This window comes from Pteronotus mesoamericanus, unplaced genomic scaffold (genome assembly GCF_021234165.1).
Source record: "Pteronotus mesoamericanus isolate MK-2021 breed Mesoamerican mustached bat unplaced genomic scaffold, CSHL_Meso_final scaffold_167, whole genome shotgun sequence".
NCBI classification, from domain to species: Eukaryota; Metazoa; Chordata; class Mammalia; order Chiroptera; family Mormoopidae; genus Pteronotus; species Pteronotus mesoamericanus.
In genome coordinates this window covers 12,721,102-12,747,090 of record NW_026555308.1, presented here as the reverse complement: position 1 = coordinate 12,747,090, position 25,989 = coordinate 12,721,102, and the positions used below count along the sequence as shown (strand labels likewise).

The 25,989-nt window shown below is 47.1% G+C and overlaps 1 protein-coding gene across 1 annotated transcript in view; it reads right to left on the bottom strand.

The window, feature by feature from the left end:
- Positions 1-25,989, bottom strand: part of ABCC1 (ATP binding cassette subfamily C member 1 (ABCC1 blood group)) — a 133,929-nt gene that overhangs the window by 33,416 nt on the left and 74,524 nt on the right. The window contains exons 11-19 of the mRNA XM_054589627.1: positions 23,399-23,491; positions 21,509-21,712; positions 12,393-12,539; positions 10,719-10,806; positions 7,891-7,966; positions 5,555-5,681; positions 3,220-3,396; positions 2,510-2,677; positions 554-737 (exon numbers count right to left, since the gene is read on the bottom strand). Coding sequence (XP_054445602.1) covers positions 554-737; positions 2,510-2,677; positions 3,220-3,396; positions 5,555-5,681; positions 7,891-7,966; positions 10,719-10,806; positions 12,393-12,539; positions 21,509-21,712; positions 23,399-23,491 — 1,264 coding nt within the window. The remainder of the gene's footprint in view (positions 1-553; positions 738-2,509; positions 2,678-3,219; positions 3,397-5,554; positions 5,682-7,890; positions 7,967-10,718; positions 10,807-12,392; positions 12,540-21,508; positions 21,713-23,398; positions 23,492-25,989) is intronic.

Genomic DNA, 25,989 nt, shown 5'->3' with positions numbered 1-25,989 from the left:
TTACATAATACAGCACATTAAACTACATCAAATGCTAGGTTGGTTTCGTTGTTATACTGCTTTATCAGTGAGGAGACTGAGCTAAGAAGGGGTTTGAGGTCACACAGCGGGTAAAAGCTGCAGCTGGGAATTGAACCCAGGTCCTGCCAACTCCGAGCCTGCATGCTTAACCACCTTGCATTATGACCCTCACATCTGGGTTAAGCCATGTCACTGGCTTCTCACAGCCTCTTGGGAGCCAAAAGGACTATAATTATCACTGTCCCTATTTTTGTCACAAGGACCTTGAAGCTCAGGAGGCCCAAAGCCGCATCACAGAAAAGTATCAGGACTTGTGCCCAGGTCTGCTGACCAGGCCATAAATCACTGGGACCCCTTCCCAATTTAGGCTGAAAGGGTGACAATGGTCCATCCAGGTGGTTCCTGAGGGGGCCTGGCCCAGCCCCTGCCAGACACCCTGATGGCCCCCCAGAGGCTGGTGGGAACCTCCAGGGGGCAACTGAGGCCCTGAAAGGCACCACCCGCGCTGGAGGCACAGAGTCGCCCGCCCTACCGTCGTCCTGCTCCGTCTGCTCCTGTTCCGTGCTGGAGTATGTGCGCAGGAACTCGGCGAAGGCCCCGTCCTGGGCCAGCAGCTCCTGGTAGGAGCCCATCTCAGAGATCTTGCCACCACTCATGACAATGATGACATCCACCTGAGGCAGGTAGCTGATACCATGCGTGACCAGGAGCCGAGTCTGGGAAACGTGGAGAGCAGGTGAGTCAGCACACACATACGAGAGGGAATCCCCCTGCACCTAGAGGGCAGAGCTCCCGTCTGAAGGCAGATGCACATCTGGCACCATCTGTGGGTGCTTCCATTCAACACACGTGCCAGGACCTGGGGTGAGGGCTGGTGGTAACAGGGAAGGACTCAAAGATCCCTGTCCCAGATTCCAGGGCCAGGGGAGAAATGAAGGACGTGAGTAAATCACTATGTGCTAGATGGTGCCACGCGGCACAAAGCGGGGCGGGGCACTGAAGGTGGGGGCAGTGTGGCAATCTTAACAAGGGTGATAGGAAAGGGTATTGCTGAAAACAATCTGAAAGATGAAAGGGAGACAGGGGACCAGGCACGTGTGGACAAATTAAAAAAATGACTGATGCAAAATAATTTGCACATAATGGCTTCATTTTTTAAGTAACCACCCACTTCCATGCGCCTCCCCTAAACTTAAAAATTGTAGATGTGTCTTATCTTTTATCTAACGATCTCAAAGTTTAGGAAAACGCTCATCAAACTATTGACGCACGTTGACAATCCTTTCTTAAAGGGCCAGATGGTAAGTATTTTCCACTGTACGGACCCTCCTGTCCCTGTGGCAACGAGCGGCTCTGTGGCTGTGGCGTGACGGCAGTCACACACGGGCATAAACAGAGGGGCTGGCTGTGTTCCCATACAGCTCTAATTGTGGACGCTGATATTTCAACTGAACACCATTTTCATAGGTCGCAAAATTACTATTTTTCTTTAGATGTTTTCCAGCCACTTAAAAATGTAAAGATGGCTCTTAGCTTGAGGGCTATACTGAGAGAGCAGCAGGCCAGGCTGCTGGCCCTGGCCCTCGAGAGAAGCGCTAGGTGCAGGGTAGGGGAGGACTTTTTTTTTTTTTTTTTTTTTTTTTACTTTACACACATTCTTTATATTTTTTGACTTTGTTACCATGGGCATGAATGACTTTGATAACAATTTTTTTTTAGATTTAAAAATTATGCCTACACAGAATTTGTGTTGTGTACGGGAATGTTCAGAAGAGGTTAAGTGGCATGAGGCTCACTGTGTAGAGGCATGATATGATAACACTATCAAAAAAGTTTAGACACACAGCAAAATAAACAAAACAAAACCAAATCTGAAAGCAATACAAAAATCTCTAAACAGCAAGAAGCTACATAATTGCTTTTGTTTTTGTTCTTTGTGTTTTTCTGAAATATCCTATATTTTTCTCATGGACATGTGTTATTTTTTTTAATCAGTAAAAAAGAAAAGAAAAGAAAGAACCAGTACTCCCACTCACCCTGTAATTCCTCTAAAAAATAAAATAAAATAATAAAAGAAGACAGGAAATATTTCTCGTCAGGCCAATGTATTGTGGCAGTTTTCCTGCTCCAAACCTCTGTCCCTCGGCCCATGGTCACTTCAGAAAGGAAGGGAGAGCTGCCTGCTCGGTCACAGGGGATACGGGGGTGGGATTTCCTTTTACTAAGCCACCCCCATTTTTAAATCAGGAAGAAGGGCCTTTTTTGGCCAAGTGGAGGCAATGACTTCAAGTTAGTGCCAAGGACTTCCCCCACTTAATGACAAGAGCAAGAAGGCCATCCAGGGAAGGCTTCCAAGGGAAGCATTAGGAAAGTATCCAATTAAAAGAAAAAAAAACCTGAGAAGTGCAGGATTCTCAAAGAGGATGCACTCTGACCTAACTAAAGCATGGAGGGGCCAGACCTCGAGCCCTGCCCCTTCCGTCGGTACCTTGTTCTTCAGCATTCCCTTGGGGCCAATCACATTTTCAAATATATGTTTTCCGACATGGGCATCCACCGCCGAGAGGGGGTCGTCAAAGAGGTAGATGTCGGAGTCACAGTACACAGCCCGAGCCAGGCTCACGCGCTGCTTCTGGCCCCCAGACAGGTTCACACCCTGGGGAGACATGTGGCAGAAGGTGGGTTTGCTGGGAAACCTCAAGACATGCAGAGACAGCAACCTGCTTGCGATGCACCAGACCCAGGCTGGAGACCCTGCAGGGAGGCACCGTCCTCCTCTTATGCAGTAGCAAAGGCATAAGACTGCACCCACATGAATGCGGGTTCAAGTCCCAGCATGGGGTTTAGCGTCACCTGTAAAACAGGTGGAAAAGAAAACCTGAGCCTCCAGGAAGCTGCTGAGCGAAGACTCAGGACATAGTGGGTGTTCAGCAAAGGGTGGCTGGTGGCACTGAATAAAGTTGGCTACAGGAAAGGCTCCTGGTCGGTGTGTGTGACGGCAGCCACCAGAGGACGTGGTAATGACATCCTTATCGCTGTTATGGAGCACAGTTACCCAGCAGAGCCCAGCCTGGGCCAGCCAATCACAGTCAACACCCCCCCACCCCCCCCACGAATAAGAGGCTAAGTGTTATAAGCCACTGAGATCTTTTTGTGATTGCTAAAGATCACAAAGGGCCATGCTGAAGCCATACTGACCTTCTCGCCGATTTCTGTCCGGTCCCCGCTGGGCAGGATTCCCAGATCTGGGAGGAGGGCGCAGGCTTCTATCACAGCATTGTAATACCGTTCCTGGAGCTGGCGTCCAAAAAGGATGTTTTCTCGGAGAGAATGATTCTGAATCCAGGCCTGCTGTGGGACGTAGGCCACTGAGCCCTAGATGGCAAGCGGAGAAGAAAGCAAGGGACAGAGAGAAAGATTCGGTTATTAACAAAATGGCAGCCAGCTCACCCGTGAGCCAGAAAGGCCCTTCACAAGTGACTTTCATCCCACCCACTGCTTCAACAAGAGAGAAACTGAGTCACCAAGGACAATGGATGCCAGAGATGAGATCAGAACCCACGCTGACCAATATCCGGAGTTCAAGAGTTGAAACCCTCCTGGTGAGATTATAGGTATGTATGGAGTGAATATTCACTGAATGCCTCCATCACCAAACAAAACTCCTAACTCCCAAGAATGGGAAATCCCTGACATGAATTTTTAAAAATATTTCATCACAGTTGTGGGAAATGCTAAGAAAGAAACATATGAGACCTTTAAACAGTCCCTTAAAAAGAAAGACTTACTTAGGAACATCAACAAAGCATTTGAGGAAATGTCCTGATGAAATTTAATCAAGAAGGTCTGTATCAAAATTGTCCATTTCAAGAGCTGCTGTGTTTTTATTTCCCCATAATGTAAGGTATCAAGAAGGCCATGAGAAAAGGGCTGGCACTCCCTTACCAGGGCAAAGTAACCAGCCACGAATAAACCTGTAACCTCGGCAAACCAAATACTCAGTGCACCTTCAAATTTCGCATCTATCACTTCTGTATTTAAAGGCTTTTTTTCTTTTAAAACAGTGGTATTCAACTAGGGGTAATTTTGCCTTCCAGGGGACATCTGACAATGTCTAGAGACACTTTAAGTTGTCACGACTGGAGGCTGCTACTGGGATCTAGTGGATAGAGGCCAGGGAGGCTGCTAACCCTCCTGCAATACAAAGGACAACCCCACCACAGAGAATTATCCAGCCCAAAATGTCAACAGTGCCGTGGTTGGGGAAAGGCAGGGTTAATGAAACAGAACGCAGTGTGGGTCCTACCATGATCTGTCACTTTCTTCCATTAACCTAGTTCACATTGCCCATTAATCTTTCTTTATAACACGTACTTGAAAGTAATGACAGAACATTTCCTAAAAACAACAGTTAGATGTTATTAGTTTGGACCCAACTACTGTAATGTATGTATCCTACTAATGCATATTAGGCTAAAGGTTATTATATAATCAACAAAGAAAAGATGTTGTACTGAAATAAAAACAATGGCATAAACCAGCATCCCCAAAAGCAGATTCTTAAGAGACAGTAATTCTGGGGATGTGCAACAGTTGCTGCATAGACAATAAAGGACGTACAGGCAAGTATGCCTGGGCCACCCTAGGTTAATCAAAGTGAAATAGGTTTTTTGCTCTTTGCAGGACTTCTCAGAGCCTTTATTTTATTAGTGTTTATTCCAGGTCTCCGAGAGAGAGAGGGAGTCAGAGTATGCAGGGTTTCCCAAGCTTGTCTGAGCTGGGGAATCTTTATTCCCAAAACATCTTGCCACATCAGTTTGCTGCAACCCCCACTCCAGGTGACACTGGCGTCAACGAAATTTCGAGGGAAGTATTCCTACATCAGGAAAAGGCCTTCATGGGGAATGAGCCAAACGTAGAGCAAGACTCTTGATTTCTAAAGGACTCACTTGTTCACTAAAGCAGGCTCTTAAGACTCTCTCTTGAAGAATATACCAGCTTAGTTCAAAGTATTTTGTGTACTTAAAAGCAATAAAACCGCAGTCTGTTTTAGTCCCATATTAAGAATTCAATGAACACTCAGAATTTAAACAGTTCTCTTAAAAAGAATTCTCTAACATCACGTTCCAATGACATAAATCAAAAATTTAAGTTTTGTTACTTTTACAAAAAGAGATACGCAGAGAGATCAGTAGAGAGAACAAGTCAGAAAGACTCATGGATAGAGAGACCACGAGATGCACACTGAGGGACAGAGATGGGGAGGGAAGGAGAGACAGTGAGCAGGCCAGGGAACATCAGTAAATATTTACTGAGTGTGCACTACAGGTCGGACACTATTCTAGGTGCTGAGATACAGCAGGAAATAAATGACACTTTAGGATGGCCCAGGGAAGAGTGGGAAGAATGAGAGACAGGTCTTGCCGCTCCTGCTTCATGCTCAGGGACCACGACAAAACACAGCATTGGACTTGACCTTCCTCTCAGACCATCAGCCTCCCCCCTGCCCCCGCTCACCCAGTTTTCCTCCTACCTTGATAGACACATGCCCCTCCACCTTGTCCATCTCGGCCAAGAGCGCTGAGAGCAGAGATGACTTTCCACAGCCCACCTGGCCCACCACGGCCACCAAAGAACCTTCTGGAATGGAGAAGGTGATGCTGAAAAGACACAAGACACCATGCCTCAGTCATGCTCTCACCTGCACACGGCCAGGGGAGCTAGCATCCCAGCCCCCCCGGAGCTGGAATTACCCCAAGTGGAGAGAAAGGCAGAAGACAGGGCTGTCACGGGCCTGAGATTTGAAAATTCCTCCTGTGTTTCTACTGCTGAGCTTAGTTCAGTGAAGTCTCAGAGCCCTTCCTGTACCTGAAAGTACAGATCACGCCATACCTGAAAGTGGCTTCTCAGTTATGCCAACGCATCTGAGAAAACGGAGACAGCAGGAGAGGTCTGAGCTATCAGGTGCGTGGTGGGGAGGGTCCTTGGCCTGGGGGCACAACACTGATGCCCTGGGGGAGAGGACACCTCAAAATGAACTTTGAAGGAAGGATAAGTATGTGCCAGACACAGAAACCTGGGAACAGCTTAAGAAAAGGCCAAGGCTGTGAATTACGGGTGTGATTAGGGGCGGCCATGTCAACGACACAAGATGGGGAGGGTAGGCCAGTCCTGAAGGTGGGTGGGTGGTGGCCAAGCCTGGAAGGACCTGAAGGAGCCACTGACGGGTTTCAAGGGGACTTGACCTGGATGACTGTGAGTTTCAGAAGCCGGTCTTTAGTGAAATTGCCCTTTGATAAACACTGGTAAGCAAAGTACCAGAAAGCAAGCCCAACATTCTGCCAGTAAGATTGGCTGCCACACGACACGTGTCAGAGCTGTGACTCCACCCACCAGGAAAGGGCGGGCACCCCCAGGACACTGCTGGGTTTGCTTACGTTGGCTGTGCTTTTCTACAGGTGCTATTATGATTTTTAACATATTAGTGGAAATGGTGTTAGATTTTGCTATAACTCACTGTTAATTCTTGGGAACCTGCTACACGGTCACAGATTATTCTTTTGTTCCTGTACAGTGAGGGGAATGGATTACAGGGCCCAGTAAAACAGCTCTTGCCATCATCCAGGTGAGACTGGAATATTTTTAGAGGCTGAGAAGAAAGTGAGTTTGGATAGAGAAAGATTTGGGGAGTCAAGGTGGGTGAGGGGGACTGGAACAGGGAAGCCTTTGATTCTGGAAGAACAGAGAAAAGGATGAGGGCACAGATATTACTTAGTTGTGAAGTAGAGTGAGAGAGAAAAGCTAAAATTGAAGCAGGCAGGAGCAGAGTTAGATATAAGGAGGAACTTCCTGAACATGCAGTCCCACCATGAATTTTCAAGGGGAAATATTATATAGAGATCCTTTTGTCTGGGGAGTTTGGACCCTCCCCTCCACCCCCTCCCCTCAATAAAATGCAGCAGTAATTTGGCTACCCAAGAAGAGAGAATTTGTTCAGGGGCACAGACCGTAACTTTGGCCTTTAAAAAGGCCCCTCTGGCCCTGTGTTTTGGGAGCTCCTTATGGAGACCCAGAAGCCACTGAGCAAGACCTCCAGGCAGAAGGAAATAAGCACTTGACAAGTTGCCTGGGGGATGAGGTCAATTCCCTGGACACCAAGTGCTTTGTGGGCAAGGTACCAGATGGGGGGTGGGTTAGAAAGGCTAAGCAAGGCAGCTGGGGAACCCTGGAAAGGACAGAGAACAGGTCCATCCTGATAGCAAATCCCAGCGGACAAGAATTCCTTTCAACAGACCCAAGCCTGCCTGCCACCACCAGCTGCATCACAGCCTGGGACTCCCAATTTGGCCAGTCCGTGTGCTGCATCTCTCCTGGCATAGTAATTGGCTCAGGAAGGGGCACATGACCCAAACTGGGCCAATCAGAGGAAGGCAGGTCTCCTGATGTAGTAGGAGGTACGCCTGCGGTTGGTGGGGGCCATTTGCCATCATGAAGGGAGAGGCCATCTGACAGGGAAGCAGAACAAAGATGAGATGGAGAGAATACTAATGGCACTGGGTCCCTGGATCACCCTGTACCTGAAAGTGTCCCTTCTCAGAGATGCAGGCCAAAATCTCCCCTTGTTGCTTAAGGCTATCTATGCAAGGTTTACGTCACTTTAACCAAAAGAGGAACCCTCTGTGCCGGGCACACTCTCCTCTGCTTCTCATCAAAACCCAAGCAGGTATGACTGAATCTATTTCCCAGATGGGTAAACTGAGGCTGAAAAAGGCAAAGTAACCTATTCAAGGTCATCACGCTGGAGTGTGGCTGGAATGTAAACCCAACGTTTAACCAGAGCCCTGTGCCTCTCTCCACATCCTGGCTTACCCATTCAGTGTGGGAGGGTCGCTCCGGGCCCACGTGAAGGTGGCATTCTTCACAGTGATACTGTTCAAGCTCCCGCCTGAAAAAGCACCAGACATAACATGTGAGGCATAAAGTCACGGGACTGAGAGTGAGCAGGAGACTCTTACGTTTTTTTCCCCCTGGTCAACTGAAGTTCATCCCCAGGGGGTAGACACTTCCGCCAGGCATTATCTGGTTATACGTGTCTCAGTTTCTGAAGAGGAACACAACTAGCAGTTTTGGAGATGGCCTCAGATCCAGAAAGCAAAAGAAAACCACAAGAGGGTTCTGCCCCGAAAAGCAGGAGGTTGCGCCATCAGACACCCATCTTGCAGAGGTGGGGGGACCCACAGGGTTACTCCACAGGTCTCCAGGGACCTCCCTCTCCCCATCTTGGGAGGTTCCAGCAGCTCTGGCCGGGAGGGTCAAGCAGAGGCCAAGGTCAACAGCCCTCACCACACCCCCAGGGCCCCTTCCCTTCTGTTCAAAGCAGGACCCTCCCCCAACTCCTGGATTTCAGGGCTGCCGCCTAACTCATCTCCCTGCCCCCCCTCTTCTCTGCCTTCCTCCACCCTGCTCACATCATGGCAAGTCTTTCTAGAGCGGCAGTCACAGTCAACAGTGGAAAAGCAGGCTGTGGATCAGGACGTGGGATATCCCGGCCTGGGGGAGGGGTGTCTGAGACAAAGCCTGCACTCTGTGCAGCATTCCGTGATTCTAAGGCTTCTCTCTCTCCTCATTGACTTCCCTCCCCTCGTAGTCCTTTAACTAACTCCATGTCCTTCACTTAAAATAACGAAACGATGTTGACTCTATTATGAGCCATCTCAAAACCACCTAAAGATAAGACAGGCATGTTTTTTAATTATCAAACGAAGAAATAAATTCTCCCACACATAAAAGAAACAAAAACCTGGGGTGAGAGGAAGTTAACTGAATTTAACCTTCTCCCTCACCACTCCCTCCACCCCTTCCTGAAAACAGAGAACGCGAAGGAAACCGAAAGTGCTATTTAAGGAATTTTTTAAAAGCCACTTGAGTCTGACAAGCTAGTGAACCATGAGGCTTGGCCGGGAGCTGCCAAGGTGGCGGCCCTGGCACCTGGAGGTGTGGATAAACATCTCGCAAAGTCACAATGCCTCGGAGACTGCCACCAGCGCGGGAGGGGAGGGGCTGGGGTCTCCAGGCACCAGGAGGCCCAGGGACTTTCCAACTTGACGCCTGCAGTGAGCTGCGAACAACTTCAGTAGCTCAACCTCCACTGCCTGCCCCAAACGTCAGCCCTGTGTCACACAGGGAAATTGAACCCTGGGTAGATGGCACTGTTCTCACACCTTCCGGTGGGGAGGGGGACAACGATCCTCAGGACAGCAGGAACTGAATGACCTCAGGCCAAGGAAGTCAGGAGATTCCAGCATCCAATGAACAGTGGTTCTCAAGGGGGTGGCCCTGCTCCCCAAGGGACATAATTTCTAGACATATTGGGGTATGGGCTACTGGCATTTAGTGGGTAGAGGGACACTGCTCAACATCCTATAATCAACATCCTATAATCTCCCCAGAGCAAACAATGATCCACCTGAACGTCAGCGTGCTGAGGCTGAGTTGAAAATGCCGCAGCTCACTTCTCACTCACACTGGAGAAGTAAGGACCACCATCACTGGTTTAGCAGGCACTGTGCTAGGTGTTTTACATACCAATGAAGACACCTGAAAACCTACTAGGTGCCAGGCAATGCTCCCACATTACATCCAATATATACACACATTCATTCCTCTGGCTGCATTTAGTAGGCTCTGGAGCCAGACTGTAAAGGGGTTCAAATCCCTTTACAGCCACTTCTAGCTGGAGAGCTATGGACAAGTTACTTAACTTCTCTGTGTCTAACTTTCCTCTTCTATAAAATAGGATTGAGAATAAAGGGATTAACCTCACAGGGCTGTGATGAGGAGTAAATAAGGCAATACAAATCGTCCTTAGAACAGTGCTGGGCACATAGCAGGTGCTCAATAAATCTCAGTGGCTAAGAGCACGGGTTCTACTGACTGGCTCTTGGTGCGGATCCCGACTCTAGTTCTTGGTAGCTGTGCAATCTTGGGCAAGTTACTGAGGACAGTTTCCTCATCTGTAAAATGGGAGTTTACAAAGCCCCGCCCTTTGTGCCTCAGGGAGCAGTATGTGGGTTACTATAGCGCTGTCCCTAGGAAAGAACACCCACGGAGGGAGTGGCATCGACATCAAAGTGGCAGCGTCTGTTAGTGCTATTAAAGTTGATCATTAAGGGCCTGGAGATACAGCCATGGATCAGAGCCTTGGTCAGGGGCGTTGACTGGGAAAGGACAAATTAATAAGCTGCAAAATAAACAGACCTACCAATAAAAATCTATATAACCCCTGCGAAAGAAGAGCACCTTCCTTCATTCCCATTCTGCAGATGGGGAAACTCAGGCTTACTGAGATGGGGAAACTCAGCAGTGAAGTAACCTGCTCTATGCACACACCTAATCGGTGCTGGAGGCTGGTCAGTCTCCAACATCCTAGTTCTGTCTGTGTGCCTGCCCAGAATGGGCATGTCCCCTGGGAACTGACCTTCAGGAGGGGACCACACCCCATGGCTACCTCTCAGCAAGAAAGCAGAAGTGCAAGTTCACCCTCCTGGGAGGTGCAAGATAAGGCCCTAGAGTCCACCCCACTCCACAGAGATCCTGCTCCCCGCAGCCTCACAGACAAGCTGCTGGGCAGAGCCAAACAGAGGACAGCCTTGGTGGCGGGGCGGCCATCCCGGCACAGAGGGGCCCAAGGCACACACCATCTTTGATGGGCCGTCGCTCGATGCTGTCCGGATCCAGCTCCTCGTGGGACAGAAAGATCCTGAGGCGTTTGAGGGAGACACTCGCCTACACAGGAAGCAATTACAGGGTGCAGTTATTTTTAAAAGCACTTCTGCAAAACAGACCCGAGGCTAACATTCAGTGGTTTCCCCTGGGTGCAGAGGCACCCACGGCCTCCCCCATTTCTGAAGGCTCTGCATCTCTTACAACCAGTGCACGCATTAGAATAAAAAATAAAACAGATTTTGGTTCTTGTTTGTTTTCCTTCAAAAACCCACAGATAGTATTTAAAAGGATGTCCTAAATGCAAAGGGACTTAAACATAATAACCAAAGGCAACAGCCCCCTTTAAGAGCACAAATTTGCAATGGGAAGATATATAAATCCTGGAGATTGAGTTGCACAGCATATAGTTAGTGCTGAGAGTCAACAATACTGAATTATAAATTCAAAGTTGCTGAGAGACTAGATCTCAATTGTTCCCATCACAAAAAGGGAAATGGTAATTACATGATGTGACAGAGGTGTTGGGCTGACACAACAGTAGTAACTGTACTATAATATATCCATGTATGAAACTTACACAATGTTACATGTTAAATATATCCCAATAAAAATAAAGTTTTAAAAAAAACCCACAATGGTTCTGAATCAAACAGCCCAACTATAAAGACATTAATGAGACAATCCAGAACATTTTAACATGGACTGCACATTATTTTAAGAAATTACAGTTAATTTTGTTAGGCATGGAAATGGTCTAATAGTTACATAAGAAGAAGTGCACACTGAAGTATTTATGAGTGAAACGTAAGAGGTCTTGCATTTGCCTAAAAATTTTTCAGCAAAGAAAAATGGAATGAAGAGAAGGAAGAACAAGGGAGGGAGGAAGATAGGAAAAGGGTTAGATAAAGCAAGTGCAACAAAATGTTGAACCTGGGTGTTGGGTATATAAAGTTCATCATCACGTTAGTCTCTACTTTTGTGTAGCTTTGAAATATTTCATATTAAAAATGGGTTTTATTTGCTTGTTCTTTTCTTAATAAAGCCTGCAACCAGAGCTGTATAGCCAAATACTAAGACTGATTCATCTGTGTGGCTGAAAATGGGGTTCTCAACATGAATATGCACAACAAAAGGGAGAAAAGTGTGAAAAATACTGCTGGCAGGAAGTGGTAGGCATTCAAATAGTGTAAAGTGTGGCAGAGCAGCTTCATTTCCTTATAAGTTCACTGCATGAATTTTAGGAATCCTCAGGGGTCTAGGTCAAGGCCTGGTAACAGCTGGTGAAATCAATTTAGAGGGTCAAGAAGATACATTTTTGAAAAGAGACAATGGGCGATAGGGCAGGGCAGAACAGAGCAGATTGGAATAGAATAAAGTATTTCAGAATCTTACAGAGCACAGGAAAGCCTGGTTGCATTAACTTTTGTTTCATATACCTAAGTGTACGTTCCTTGTCAAGAAGTAAAATGTGTTTCTTTCTTTGGGCCATGACCAAAAGCACAAAAGCCACCAGTCTTTGCCTTGTCAAACCCGTGGGCACAGTAGGATGAGTAATGCAGAGGGAGCCGCCTCCAGGAGGACTGTTAGGCCCTTTATTTTGTTCCCCCAGAGAACCCTCCCTGAAGTCCCCCCAGCCTCGCCTGTACCTGCACGATGCTGCTGATGACCATGGGGAGAATATTCAGGGGAAAACGAAGGATGTTGAACAAGGCCAAGGACACAAAGGCTTTCTGGGCATCCAGGACGTTGTGCTCATCGATGGTCACGTAGACCGCAAACGTACACAGGGCCACCTGTAAGCAGAATGCCCATCACTGACTCATGTCCCCGAGTCAGAGCCAGAAACTAGGAGCGGCTGCACTCCCCCAGCCCTGAGTCCAGGCCTGCCCCGTGGGAGTTGCAAACCACAGGGGGCTGAAGGCAGCAGAAAGCGCCCAAGGCAATGCCTAGCACATGACAGGTACTCACCAAACACTCAGAGAAGGAAAAGGATAAATCAGTGACCAGGAGCTGAAATGACCGTCCTGTCCCACCCGCTTTCTCTGAGGCGCCCTGGAATTCCTCGACAACACGAAGCACAATCACACTTCTGGGCCGTTGCATCTGCTGTCCTCTTTATCTAAAACCACCTTCCCGCCCAGGCGCTGGCTGGGTTACTCCATCGTACTCGCTCCTCTACCTGAAACAGCCCCGCCATTGCTCTCCATCCTCCTATCCTGGTTTATTTTTCTTCACAGCACCAACCCCCACCTTTTATTGTGGTATTTTATGTATGGATTGTCTGGCTCCTGCACTCAAAGGCGGGGACTCCATCCTGCACACAACTGCCTCGCTGGTGCCTAGAACAGTCCCTGGGACCCACTGAAGGCGACCTTGGGCAAGTTATCTCCTCTCCTCCTGCCTCAGCTGCCTCATCTGTGAAACAGGGGAGATGGTGGAGAATTAATGCCAGTGTTTAACGTTCTCTCCAGCTCTTAAAGCTTTATGTAATTTTATATCCCCAAGACAGAAATACTTAAAAAAAAAAAAAAAGAAGGAAAAGAAAACAAATAGCCACTTGCTACTTCCCCACAAAGTCAGACGTGCCTTAAGCCTTGTGATTTTATTACCCTGCCCTAAGTTTCTAGGATTTACCACCCAGGCAACCAGATTTGGGTTCCGTTGTTGGACACAACAGCACAGCACCTCCCTCAGCAGGAGAAATGAGGAAGCTCTGAACAAACCAGGGCCAGGCTGCTGGGCTTAGGGGGAGGGAAAAGGTCAATGGGTGAATTTCTGCACCCCTCCCTCACTGCTGGGGACAGAGCAGTGGCAGGTGTCACCAGGGGAGGGTAACCAGGCATCCCACGAGGTCATCTGGTACCTGCCACCAGAAGCAGTCTGGAAAACCTCGGACCTGGCAGATGAATGAAAGTCCCCAGCCCCGTACTACCCCCAGACTCCTAGAGCCACTGGATGGGGGAGGGGAGGGGAAGATAAACTGCCCAGGGCCCTGCTCTTCCGAGCCCAGGGCAGAGAGCTGCAAATCAGGAGATTCAAGTTTAAGCCTCTGGTGTGGCTATATTTTCAGGGTCTCAGCTGCCTAATTTCTTTGTTACCTATCAGAAGGTTGTAAAGCTTAAAAATTAAAACCGTAAGTTCTGCCCCATACTAGGCTGGGTGTGGCACCTCGTTTCCCCAAGTGAGCCCCCATTTCCCCATCTATGAAACGGGGGTCCCGATACACCTTTGCCGGGCTGCTGCTGCAGCAAGAGGTGGGACACTGAGGCAGAGTGCTCTGCACAATGCCCAGGGCACAGTAAAATGCAATATATGGCAGCTGTTTTTATTTGTTACAGAACTCAGTCCAAACTCCTTGGCCTATTCTTCCAAGGAACCTATAAATCAGTCCCAAGAGCGAGGCACTGGGAAGCAAAGCTGGTTCCAGTTCTGGCTCCGACATTCACAAGCTGGATGACCGTGAGGCAAGGCACACCAATTTTCCAGGCAACACGGCCAAGAGGGAGGTGAGGCGCTCAAAAAGCCACTGACACCTGATCCCTGGGATGTCCGCACACACTGGCTCCCCTCTTCCAGGCAGTGACCTCTTGTCCAAAGGTACCCTTCACTCAAAATTCTCCAAATACATCACACAAAGGAATAGTGTTCAGCCATAAAAAGGAATGAAGCACTGACACACACTACAATGTGAAGGAACCCTGAAAACAAGGCATTAAGTGAAAGAAGGCAGATGCAAAGGCCACATGGTAACATGCCTCCATTTGTACGAACTATCCAGAATAGGCAAATCTACAGAGACAGAAGGTAGATTAGTGGGTGTCAGGGCTGGAGGAGTAGGGAGAATGGGGAGTAGGGATAAACCAATGAGGATTTCTTTCTGGGGCGATGAAAACATTCTGGAATTAGATAGTAGTGATAGTTGCACAACCTTGTGAATATACTAAACACTGCATTTTACACTTAAAAATGGTGAATTATATTGCAATAAAAATAATAAATTTTTTAAAACCCACATCACTAAAGTCAGTCTATTTTTCTTACTATAGGAGCTAGGCCGCGGGGTCCACCTGATTTGTACACGTCCCTTGTCTGTACCTGTCTGGTCTCTTCTCCTCCCGTTCTCCCGCTTGCTCGCTCCCTCTGTTCCAGCCCCACTGGCCTCCATGGTCATCTCTTCTGCGGGACAGGCACAGGCCAGCTTCAGGGCCTTTCCGCTCACTCTTTCCTCACCCTGGTGGGGGTCCCCTCGCCTCCATCAGGTAAAGACTCAAGTGTCACCTTCTCAGTGAGGTCTTCGGTCATCCTTGGTAAAAGTGTAAAGCGGCATGCTCTCCCAAGAGCTCTAACCTGAATCTTTTCTCCCCATAGCACTCATGACAGTTTAGCACACTCTATGATGTACATATTAGGCCTATTGTTTACCGTCTCTCTCCTAATCAGAATGAATGAACACTTCATGAAAGCAGGGAATTTTGTCTGTGGTATTCACTGCTCTATCATTAGTGCCTAGGACAGCACCTGGATTAAGGCAGATAGTCAGGTGATGTCTGTGGGTGGGTGGATTGATGGAGAGAGAGGTGGGTGCGGGGGTGGGGGGGAAGGCAGATGGACTTGCCTAAGGCAGGAGAGCATACACTCAGATGTCTCCAGCAGTGGAGAAAACTGCGCCACAAGCATCTCACCACCAGACATATCAGCTGCCTTGGCCCAACCGACGGTGGCTGCCGGCAGCACAGGGCGCAAGCAGAGACAGAGCAGCACCACGTGGCTCCTGTCAGACCCACAGCTCTGGCTCCTCCAGAAAGTAAAGGTCATTCATTCATCCATCAGTCACTAATTGGGCGCCTACTATGTGCCAGGCAGTGTGCTGTGAGGTGAGGTAAATTGGAGACTCTGATGTTATCGGCACCCTGAGCTCTTATGATTTCCCAGGACAGATATCAAGAGATCATCAGAAACCAATATAGAGTCTGGTGCATTGGCCAGGAACCAAACCCAAGAGACAGGTGAGAATCTTACCACTGAACCACCCTGGGCTCCTAGGAACTCCCAAGACAGAAATCAACAGAGGTCCCCATAAAGAAGCACTTAGGCAAGAGGTTTATTATATATGGTTTGTGCACCAAGGAAGACAACATCTAAAGGGAGAAAGAGAAATGTTGCTCCCCGAACAAAAACTAGGGAGCAATTTTAAAGAAGTTGAGGCAGGAAAGATGACATCTAAGCGTGATATCTAAATATGTAGAGGCAGGGACTCTTTGGAGCTTGTGTAGTGTAACTACATGCTTCTTCATGCATTGCATATCTCATTAGCATATTAAATATCCACCCAGGGGTGTGTTTTTTAGCATTTAAATGAGGGAAGGTCACCAAAAGGACAGTCTATCTTGCTAGCGCACATGCGTAAGCGAAAGTAACGACATTTAAGCCTGCCACTGAAGTAAATCTTACAGATAGCAACGTCCTTCAGTCTAGATGCTAACTGGCTGTAAGGAGAAAGGAAAGCTTTGGGGCAATTAGCGGGTTCCTGGCGTCCTGCCAGCTGCACCCAATGAGCAGCTTTCCTATCTCACTGAGTAGGAAATAGGTACTAACCAGGTTCTCTATCGGGGGTGTTGAGAAGTGTGTGAAGGTGACTGGGGTAGCAGGTGGTGGAGCGCTGGGGTTTGCTACCCCGCTGGTATGGGTGAGGGTAAAGAATGGGAGAAATCCTTCACAAACAACTGTCCCACTCTAAGTGCTAATGATGCTTCCTGAGAAATGCAGCAAAGGACTGAACTACTGATGCGAGTCCGACCCCTAAAAAAACCTGACATCTCTTTTTGTGGACATCTGTTCTTTCTGCCTGCCCAGTATCCATTCCCCTGTTGCTGGTAACAACCCTTCACTTTACCTTCAAGAAACTGAACCTCCCCCAATCTCAGTCTATGAGCTTCAGCCACAGGTGAATTGCCCACACTCCACCCCAAACTCATGACCAGGCAGGGCCAATCCAAACATCCCATCTCCCTGGCTGTAGGGATTCAGGATAAGCATGAAACTGACTAGAATCAATGAGACTCAAACTCACAGCTTTGCAGGAACTAACAGGGAAAGGAGGGTTTTCTCCTCATAGGAGTTACTACAATAACAGGATAAACTACAACTGTATGGTGAGCACATGTCTCACAAAAAACCACCAAGAAGAAAGCAAAGCTAAGACACAGATAGGGATCATTGGAGCACCTAGATCCAGCCATACCTGAAACTCTAAGCATACTTAAAACCAGCACTTTGCTAGACTTTTCAGTTTTGTGACTCAAAAATCCCCCCCGCAACTCTAGTCAATCTGAGTTAGGTTTCTGCCTCTTACAAAGAGTCTCTAATAGTTTATTCAAATATTTCATTCATTCATTTATTCAGTCATTCCTCTACATACACTTACAGAGTGTGCACCATTTGCCAAGTCCCCTATGTTCTAGGGATACAAACCAAAAAACACAATGTCCATGTATGATCTGGTCAGCGGAGAACTACAACCGATAACTACCATCTGGAATGGTAATTATCTAACGAAGGGAGATACAAGGTAAGTAGAAGGCAAGAAGCACACAAATCTTCCAAGGCGGAAAATGCTAAATATTGCTGGCTGCCTGGAGGTGCTATTTTAGGAGAGTGCATTAAGTGGACATGATAAATGCCAGGCTGCATATCCTACAAAAACAGTCCCATCAATCCCACTATATGGCATCCCCACTCCTGTCTGACCTCCCCAGGCCTCTGTCTTCCATCACACCCACCAGTGGGTAAACACCTCATCATCCTTGAAGCACAGGAATTCACCAGTGAACATGCAAACACCTTTCAAGGAAACCAAGGGCCACATATTTTATCCTAATGTAGTCAGAGGCTTCGGTGTCTCAGCCAGGGCCAAGGTCCCAACGGACACCCATGCTCATCTGTTTCATGCCCAAAAGCTCAACAAACTCCATCTCAGGAAGCCCATCACCCACTCCGAAACTGAGTGGCAAATTCAAGGTCAAGAGAAGCCAGTCCCGCTCTTAAGCATCCCTTGCTGCAGCTTCCTAATGGAGACCAGGGCAGGATTTGGTAAGTGAAGGGTCAGCATGCTCAGGTGACAAGCTAGAAACTCAGTTTGATAGGAGGATCTAATGTGCAGAGCAAAGGGCTATGGGAAAAGGATCCCCTGTCCCAAGTGTACACAAACCATAGATTAAACCCTGATGCTTGCTCCCTCTGACTGCTGATCTTTTCCTATTTTAAAAAAAAGCAACTCAAAACACCTTGGATTTCTGAATGATTTGCCATCACTTGTATGAAAGTAACCAAAAGAGATATATAAGTTTAATGACATTAATTGCACAGTCATTGTTATGCTGATATATATGCAGGCTTTCTCTGAAAATACATCAAAGAAACTGGGTGGGGTGAGAGACGTTTTTGATTGTCACAACTGGAGAAGTGGAGGGATAGGCACCACTTGGCATCTAGAGGGCAGAGGTCAGAAATGTTGCTAAACACTGTACAATGCACAGGACAGCTCCCACATCAAAGAAACAAAGAATTATCGGGTCCCAAGTATCAACAGCGCTGAGGCTGTAAAACCCTGCTGCAGAGCATTCAGGACAGCTTTAACTATTCTTACCATGGCAATGTATGACTGTTTTTAAAACAAAATGTATCACATATACAAAATAGAACAAACAGTTATAAACATGTAGAGACTATTGAACAACTTAACGAAAAATTGCCCTGGCTGGTGTGGCTCAGTGGACTGGATGCTGGCCTGTGGACCACAGGGTTGCCAATTTGGTTCCCAGGCAGGGCACACGCCTGGGTTGCAGGCCTGGTCCCCAGTTGGGGGCATGAGAGAGGCAACTGATCGATGTTTCTCTCCCTCTCTCTCCCCCCTCTTCCTTTCCTCTCTAAAATTAAATATCTTTCAAAAAGAAAAATAATGAACACGCTATATAACTACCATCCAGTTTTACACTGATTTTACTTCTAAAAAGCAAAGAAGGTTGTCAAACACCTGGGGAAGGCGGGGAAGGCTGGGAAAACTGGAGTGTGAACAGGATGAGACAGCAGAACTTTCTGAACCAGAATGCTGGAGTGCTTGAGCTGGAAGGGGAGATCTTAGGAACACAGAGTCCCCAAACAGCTAAGAGATGCCAAGTCACTTCTTGTGTCAATTCCGGGCAATTGACACTGGCCACCTAGAGCGTTGCTTGACCATACCTCAGTGGGAGAGAATACCCCGACTGTGGATGACTGTGGTGTGGGCATGGGACGTAGGGCAGGGCCCTGCATGTGACAACCCTGTGGCCTAACCCCTTCATGTTTCATATGTGAAAACCCAGAGGCAGGGGGCGGGTAGAATGACTGGCTTCAGGTCACAATGTGAGCTGGCAGAATTCAGCAGATTTCCTGACTCTCAGAAAACCATTCCATTCCAGGGTCAGCAACATATGGCCTGTGGTCCACACCTGTTGATGTCTAGCCCCTGAGCTTAGAATGGCTTTTACATTTTTAAATGACTTTTTAAAATCAAAATAATAATACTTATGACATGAAAATTATATGAATTCAGTGCCTATAAATAAATTTTTATGGGAACACAGCCACACCCATTCATTTATGTATTATGTATGGCTACACTAAGTAGTTGCAATGGAGACCATATGGCTCAGAACACCTACAATATTTACTAGCTGGTCCTATACAGGAAAGGTCTGCTCACTCCTACTTTTTGCCATTGTTTCTCAAACCACCTGAGGGGAGACTCCTAAAATTCAGATTCTGTTTCACCCGGTCTGGGGTGTGGTCTGAGGGTGTGCATTTCTAATAAGCAACCAGGTAGTACGATGCTGCTGATTGTGAGCCACGCTGAAGAGTGAGGATTTACTACAGCGGTTCTCAAAGTGTGTACCCCAAACCAACAACATCAGTAGCACCTGGGAACATGTTAGAACTACTAATACTCAGGCCTTACCAGACCTACTGGATCTGAAACTCCAGGAGGGGCCCAGGGAGCTGTGTTTTAGCAAGTCCCCCAGATGATTCCAACACTCCCTCGAGTGTGAGCATCGCTGCTTCCTCCCACACTGCCTTGCAAGAGGGTTTGGACTCTGGAGACGTTAAGCCGAGCCTAATCAAATCCAGTGTTGGGATTGAATACACATCAACAAACACTGAAAAGGCAGGAGCCCTGGCTGGTGTGGCTCAGTGGACTGAATGCTGCCTTGTCAACCAAAAGGTCACCAGTTCGATTCCCAGTCAGGGCACATGCCTGGGCTGCGGTCCAGGTCCCCAGTCAGGGGCCTGAGAGAGGCAACCAACTGATGTTTCTCTCCCTCACTTACTCCTTCCTTCCCCGCTCTCCAAAAAAATCAATAAAATTCTTAAAAAAAAAAAAAAAAGGCAGGAGTTTCCTTAAACACTCCACCTGCAACTTAGCTGTAATGAAGCAAATGTTAGTCTAATAGAAATGTATGAAAATGTGTGCTTTTAGTTCACAGAACTTCCCATAAGAATATATTTTTGCCGACATAACTAAGTGATAATCATTATTAGCACATCATTTTAAGACATAGTTAAGAATACCAAGACAGAATGAAAAAAACAAACATGGGCATCATCTGAAACCACCCTTAACCATTCTCAACTATCAATTATACACGGTCCATCTCCGTACGGGCTCTTGGTTTGGGACCACCTTTGTAGAACAGTAGCTTGCACTGTTGTCTTTAAACTTTTCAAAGTTAGCCAGCCTGAGACAGACCCATTAAACTACCCCAAAACATGCATATTGGAAGATGTGGTGCAGCATGGATCATAATAGCAAAGAATCAGGACCCCTCTAAAAAGCCAGGACTGGGAGACAGGTTAAGTCAACGATGGCACATCTGTGCACTGGACAAGTTTTTGTTAAAACAAAGAAAGTGGATCTGAATGCAGGAACTGAGAGGTTATATAGTTAAGTCCCAAAAAGGTCCAGAACACTAAAGGATAATATGAATCCATTTCAATATATTAAAAGTACTTCTAAAATATCTATACACAAACTTTTTTTCTGAAAAGATACATGAAAAACTGCCACTTTGGAGGAGAGGGACAGATGGGAAGGAAGGAGATATATTTTTCATTTTATAACTTTCTGTATGGTTTGATTTTTTTTTTCTTAACAAGCAACGAAAAATATTTGTTGAGTACCAACTTGCACTATTTCAGGCACTGAGGATACAGCAGTGAAGAGAAAAGACAAACTCCCTGCCTTCCTCGAGTTGACACTGCAGTGGAGACACAACAAATGAAACACTAGGCAAATTTTAGAGTGTGTTTGGCATTGCCACTCCAAGTGTGCTGCACAGGCCACAGCCAATCCAGGTTTGGGGCCAGTCAGCATCAGATCACCCAACGCCAAAATGTAGCTCAACTATGGCACTGAGCATGCAGTTTGGTTCAGCTGACACTTTTATTCTTAGCCACTTTCTCGATGGCAGACGCAGGGAGTGCGGGTGGGCGTTCTGGTGCAAACTCCTCATCTCACAGCGAACAGGTATTAAACAGTTCCTGAACAACCAGTTCTGGGTTGGCAGTTGCTAGGTATTACGAATAAAATAAAGGGCGTGAGTGTGTGTGGTGATTTTAAAGGGAATGATAGAAGACCTTGTTACAATACTGACATATTAAAAATACTTGGGTATGAAAACAAAATAAAACATAAAATAATGTGGGCCAAGACAAAGCTGGCTTCACTCACCAGGAAAGGTGTGCAGACCCAGGTGAAGGTCCCCACAGCTGCCAGGTAAGCAGTTTTTTTCAGCACCTTCAGCTCTTCCTGCCTGATGGCCAGCACCTTGTCTTTGAATGCCAGCTCCCAGGCGTAGAGCTTTAGCACTTTGATCCCGTTGAGAATTTCATTCATCAGCTTAATCCTACTGTCTTTGCTCTTCATGTGGGCTACCTTCAAAGAGAAGAACAATCCGCCCACATCTGGAGCTGGCCGCTCACCTCCGGCTCTCGAAACAGACCACCACTCTACGTCCCTCCCTATTAGAAAGGGGCCTTCCTAAGGGTGCAAAAGTGGAGCTGAGCCTGCGGTTGCCATGAACCCTTCTGCTGACCCTGAGAGCACTGCAAGGGGCTCTTTTATCGATGAGGAAAGACGCCTGCTTCAAATCACATTCAATTAGACACAAAGAAATTTATTAGGTTGAGGAATAGGGGCAAGAAAATCCTTCAGGTATCCACGGAAGAAAGGGGGACATGGTTCCTACTCTGCTGATCCAAACATGAGAGAGATCATATTGGGTTTTCCGCCTCCGTTTCGTTATTTTCTTTATGAATTTTCAGCCAGGGCATGGTTGTTAAAAATGTCAAAATGTTCCTACAACAGCCCGAACTGGTTCCGACCCCCGGGTGCCCACGCCCTATATTATTAAATATTTCTAACAGCATCTGGCACTTTCCATATGCCAGGCACTTTACTGAGCATTTTACATGCACTTAGTCATTTAAGGCTCATGAGAACCCAGTCATTAAATGTTGTTATGGTCATGGCTGGGCCACAGAGGAGGACACTTTAAGAAGCTGTTTCAGATTTGCAAAAGTCATCCGCTGCTCACGGAGGAGAGGATGAAAGGTGACACAGTCACAAGCCCCTTCCTTGCCTGCCCTCTCCTGCCTGCGCCCTGCCCCCGCCTGACGGGGCCTCATTCCAACAGGCCCACGTCCTGGAATCATCTCTCCTCCACGTCATCAGTCATCAGCGAGGTCAGGCCCTCTCCTTTGAAATTCCGCAGGCACGTCAGAAAGAGCCATCAGCACAGAGAAAAAAAACTCTGGCCCGTCTCTGCTATGGACCATGAGGCACAGGTTCAAGAGGATGAAGTCAGGCTGTGGCATGCCAGACAAAGATCCCCAAGGCCCGTCTGTGTAAAAACATATGTGGTAACAATACAAAAAAAAAAGGAAAAATCATACATATACACAGCAAACCTAACTATATAACCAGATCTCTCCATAAATGCATACACAGTTCTAGAAGAATTTGCTTCCTGGTGTTCACTGCGGTTGAGAGGATAGGAAAGGTGATATCCCCTTTTAATCTATATGCCTTTGTATTATTTGGACTTTTTTTTTTTTAATAATAAGAAGGCATTCACTCTGCTACTTTGGTTTTTAAAAACTTGAAAAATACAAAGTATCTCTGAAACCAAAGAGTTTACCACTGCACCTAACATAACATAAGAGAGGGAAAAGGAGGGGTAATTTCTACTTACCTTGTAAACGCACACACACAAATGAATTAAATTCCTGGGAAATAAGGAATTTCTTGGAGGCTCACGGGCATGCTTGCAGTCACTGGCTCACTAGGTCTAACCGTTTCAGGAGCTCACGCCCTTGGCTGCCCACTGCACTCACCGGAGAAGCTGTAAAGACTCCTGATGCCCCCGGCCCTCCCCGTATTAGCTGAATCAGAATCCCAGGAGTGGGGCCAGGACATCAGCATTGTTAAAGCTCTTCAGGGGATCCCAACAGACAGGCAAGGCTGAGAACCCCACATCCTGAGCAGAAGGAACTCTGCTAAAACCCACAAAGGCCACAGGCCAGGACCCAGCTTGGAGTCCTGGGAAGATAGAGAGCCTACCTGGTAGGTCTTGGTCTTCATGGCCATGACAGCATTGACGGGAACCATGAGGATCATCACAGCCACGCCAGCCAGGACAGAGGGGCCCAGGTTCTAAGGGAGGAAAGAGCACAAAGGCCTTCACACGGGGCTTCCCAGGCTGCACCACCCTGCTCTGACTCTGCCAGCCAGTTTGCCTTAGTTATGTCACTTTAACCCAACGATGGGTTGTTAATATTTTTCGGATTTATTCCTGAGCATCTCAGGGGATGCCATGACCTCTTTAAGAACATGCAGGTGCATGATCCTTTATCAGAACCTTTGGGATCAGATGACTTTTGTAAATTAAACGTTTGAATTTTAGAAAGGTAATAAGGCATTGAGCAGAAAACAGGTAACGTAGCCAGCCTGAGGATTTACCTTGAGTCGAGGTCTGCTTACAAATCTGGCTCTTGGCTGACATCTAGGAGCTCTGATGTGGGGAGGGTTCCCACCATTCTCAGAACTAATACGAGCAGCTCCCTGTGCCTAAACTGTTTGTACAAACAACATGGTGTGTGCTGAACACCTCTCTTCCTTCTGGGAGTCTGGGAGTTTGGCAAGTGCCAGGCGGAGGCTGACTATGTGACCAGCCCCCGATAAAAACCCTGGGCTCGGTCAAGGTAGAGACTGAGCTCCCCTGCTGGCAACATGCCCCCCAAGCCGCCACACCTGGCTGCTGGGGAATCAAGGGCATCCTGTGTGACTCCACTGAGAACATTCTTGGAAGCTTGTTCCTGGTTTTCCCCAAAACTTTGACTCCTGAAGCTCTACCCTTCACTCATCCTGCTGTAATAAATTACAGTCCTGAGTGCTCCTGAATCATGCACTTGGGGACTCCTGACGCAAATGGATATGCCCTTCTACTGCATCCGTCCCCACCGGGGCCTGGCACGGCACTCCACGATCAAATGCACTGATTTTTCAGCAGCAAAGCAGGGACATTCACATGGAGAGAAACAATCAAGGGTATAAATACTTCACGTCAATACATGTCAAGGTTTGCCACCAAATGAGTTAAGAAAAACTTTGGATTTTCTGAGCTGATTGACTGGGATTTGTAGATAAGAGGTCATAGACCTTTTCTTGTCTCATTTGCGAACAAAGAAACTACTGTCTCAGAGGGGTTAACAGAAGGTGACAATATAGATCTGTATCTTTCAAATTCCACAAATACAAGAAGACAGCTTGAGAAGTCAGCCCTGTATGTATTTACTTAGCTGAAACATACAGATGGAACTATAGGGTCATGGGATTCTTTTTTTCCCCTTATCCTTTCAGAAAAACAGGAGCGTTAGTCCCTTCCACGTAGTCACCTGCAAGGGTTCCAGGCCTAGTTCCAGAAAAATACTCCTGCTGAACCAAATGGCTTTGGTGATGTGAAGATTAATCTACCTTGAAGAACAAAGGTGATTTCTACCAACAATCCAAAGCATTCAGAATGTTGACAGCAAATAATAACAACTAAAAGAAACTGAGAACATCTGTGTACCATGCACTGTCCCATAAACATTACCTGCATTCATTCAATTCGATTGTCCCAACATCCCTGTGATGAGAGGCACCATTACTATCACCGGTTTACAGAAGAGGACACTGAGGCTTAGGGTCATTAAGGGCCTAAGGCATAGAGCTAGTGATGGAAACAGACAGGACCTAAACCCCGGCAGTCGGATCCCACAGCCCACACTGTCACCCACTACCCTATACGATGTCTTTGAGGATCAAATAGAGAAAGCTATTTTCGGTCTTAGCTACTGGTCTCCAACCAAACAGGAATTTTCTCCCAGGAGACATCTGGCAATGTCTAGAGACATTCAGGCTGTCGTACCGGGGCAGAGCGAGGAGTTCTGTGTTACTGGTGTCTTGTGGGTAGAAGCCAGGGATGCTGCTCAACATCCTCCACCACATACAGCAGCCCCCCGACAATGGACAATTAACTGGCTCCGAACACCAATATCACATTCAGCAACCCTCACTGAAAACAAAGCAATTTTCCTAATAGTTCATAAACCAACCCCAAAGCAACTCTAAAAGAAGTATTCCAAAAATATTTTAACTGCAGCAGCCCTTTTTGGGGAAGTGGGTGCCAAAAAGACATTAATTTTAATATCTAAGTTCTGGTATTATTTTCTAAGTTTCATTAAGAAAAACAATTTCTAATCACTTGTCACCTGCTCTATAAATACATAAAACCTGTAAAATACAGTCAGATCAACAGATAATTCGGCGTGCACCTATTATGCACCAGGCCCCACTGGGACTGCACCCACAGAATACGAAGACAGGACCCTGTGAGTCCAGGGGTAGCTAACACACTCCCAAGGGGGAATGGGGTGTTATACCGAGTGTGCAAAAAACTATTCTAAAAGGTAAAATCAAACGAGTTTCTATACTAAAGCTATTGGGATTCAAAAAAGGAGTAAGCCCATCTAACTGAGAAGGAAAAAAATCAGTGGCATTTGTCACAGTCTTGAGGGGTGGGTAGGATTTCATCCTTAGGGAGGAAGGATGGAAGGGTGTTCCTGGCGAAAGGCAAGGCACAAGCAAAGGCTGAGCCGGTGGGGGGGGCG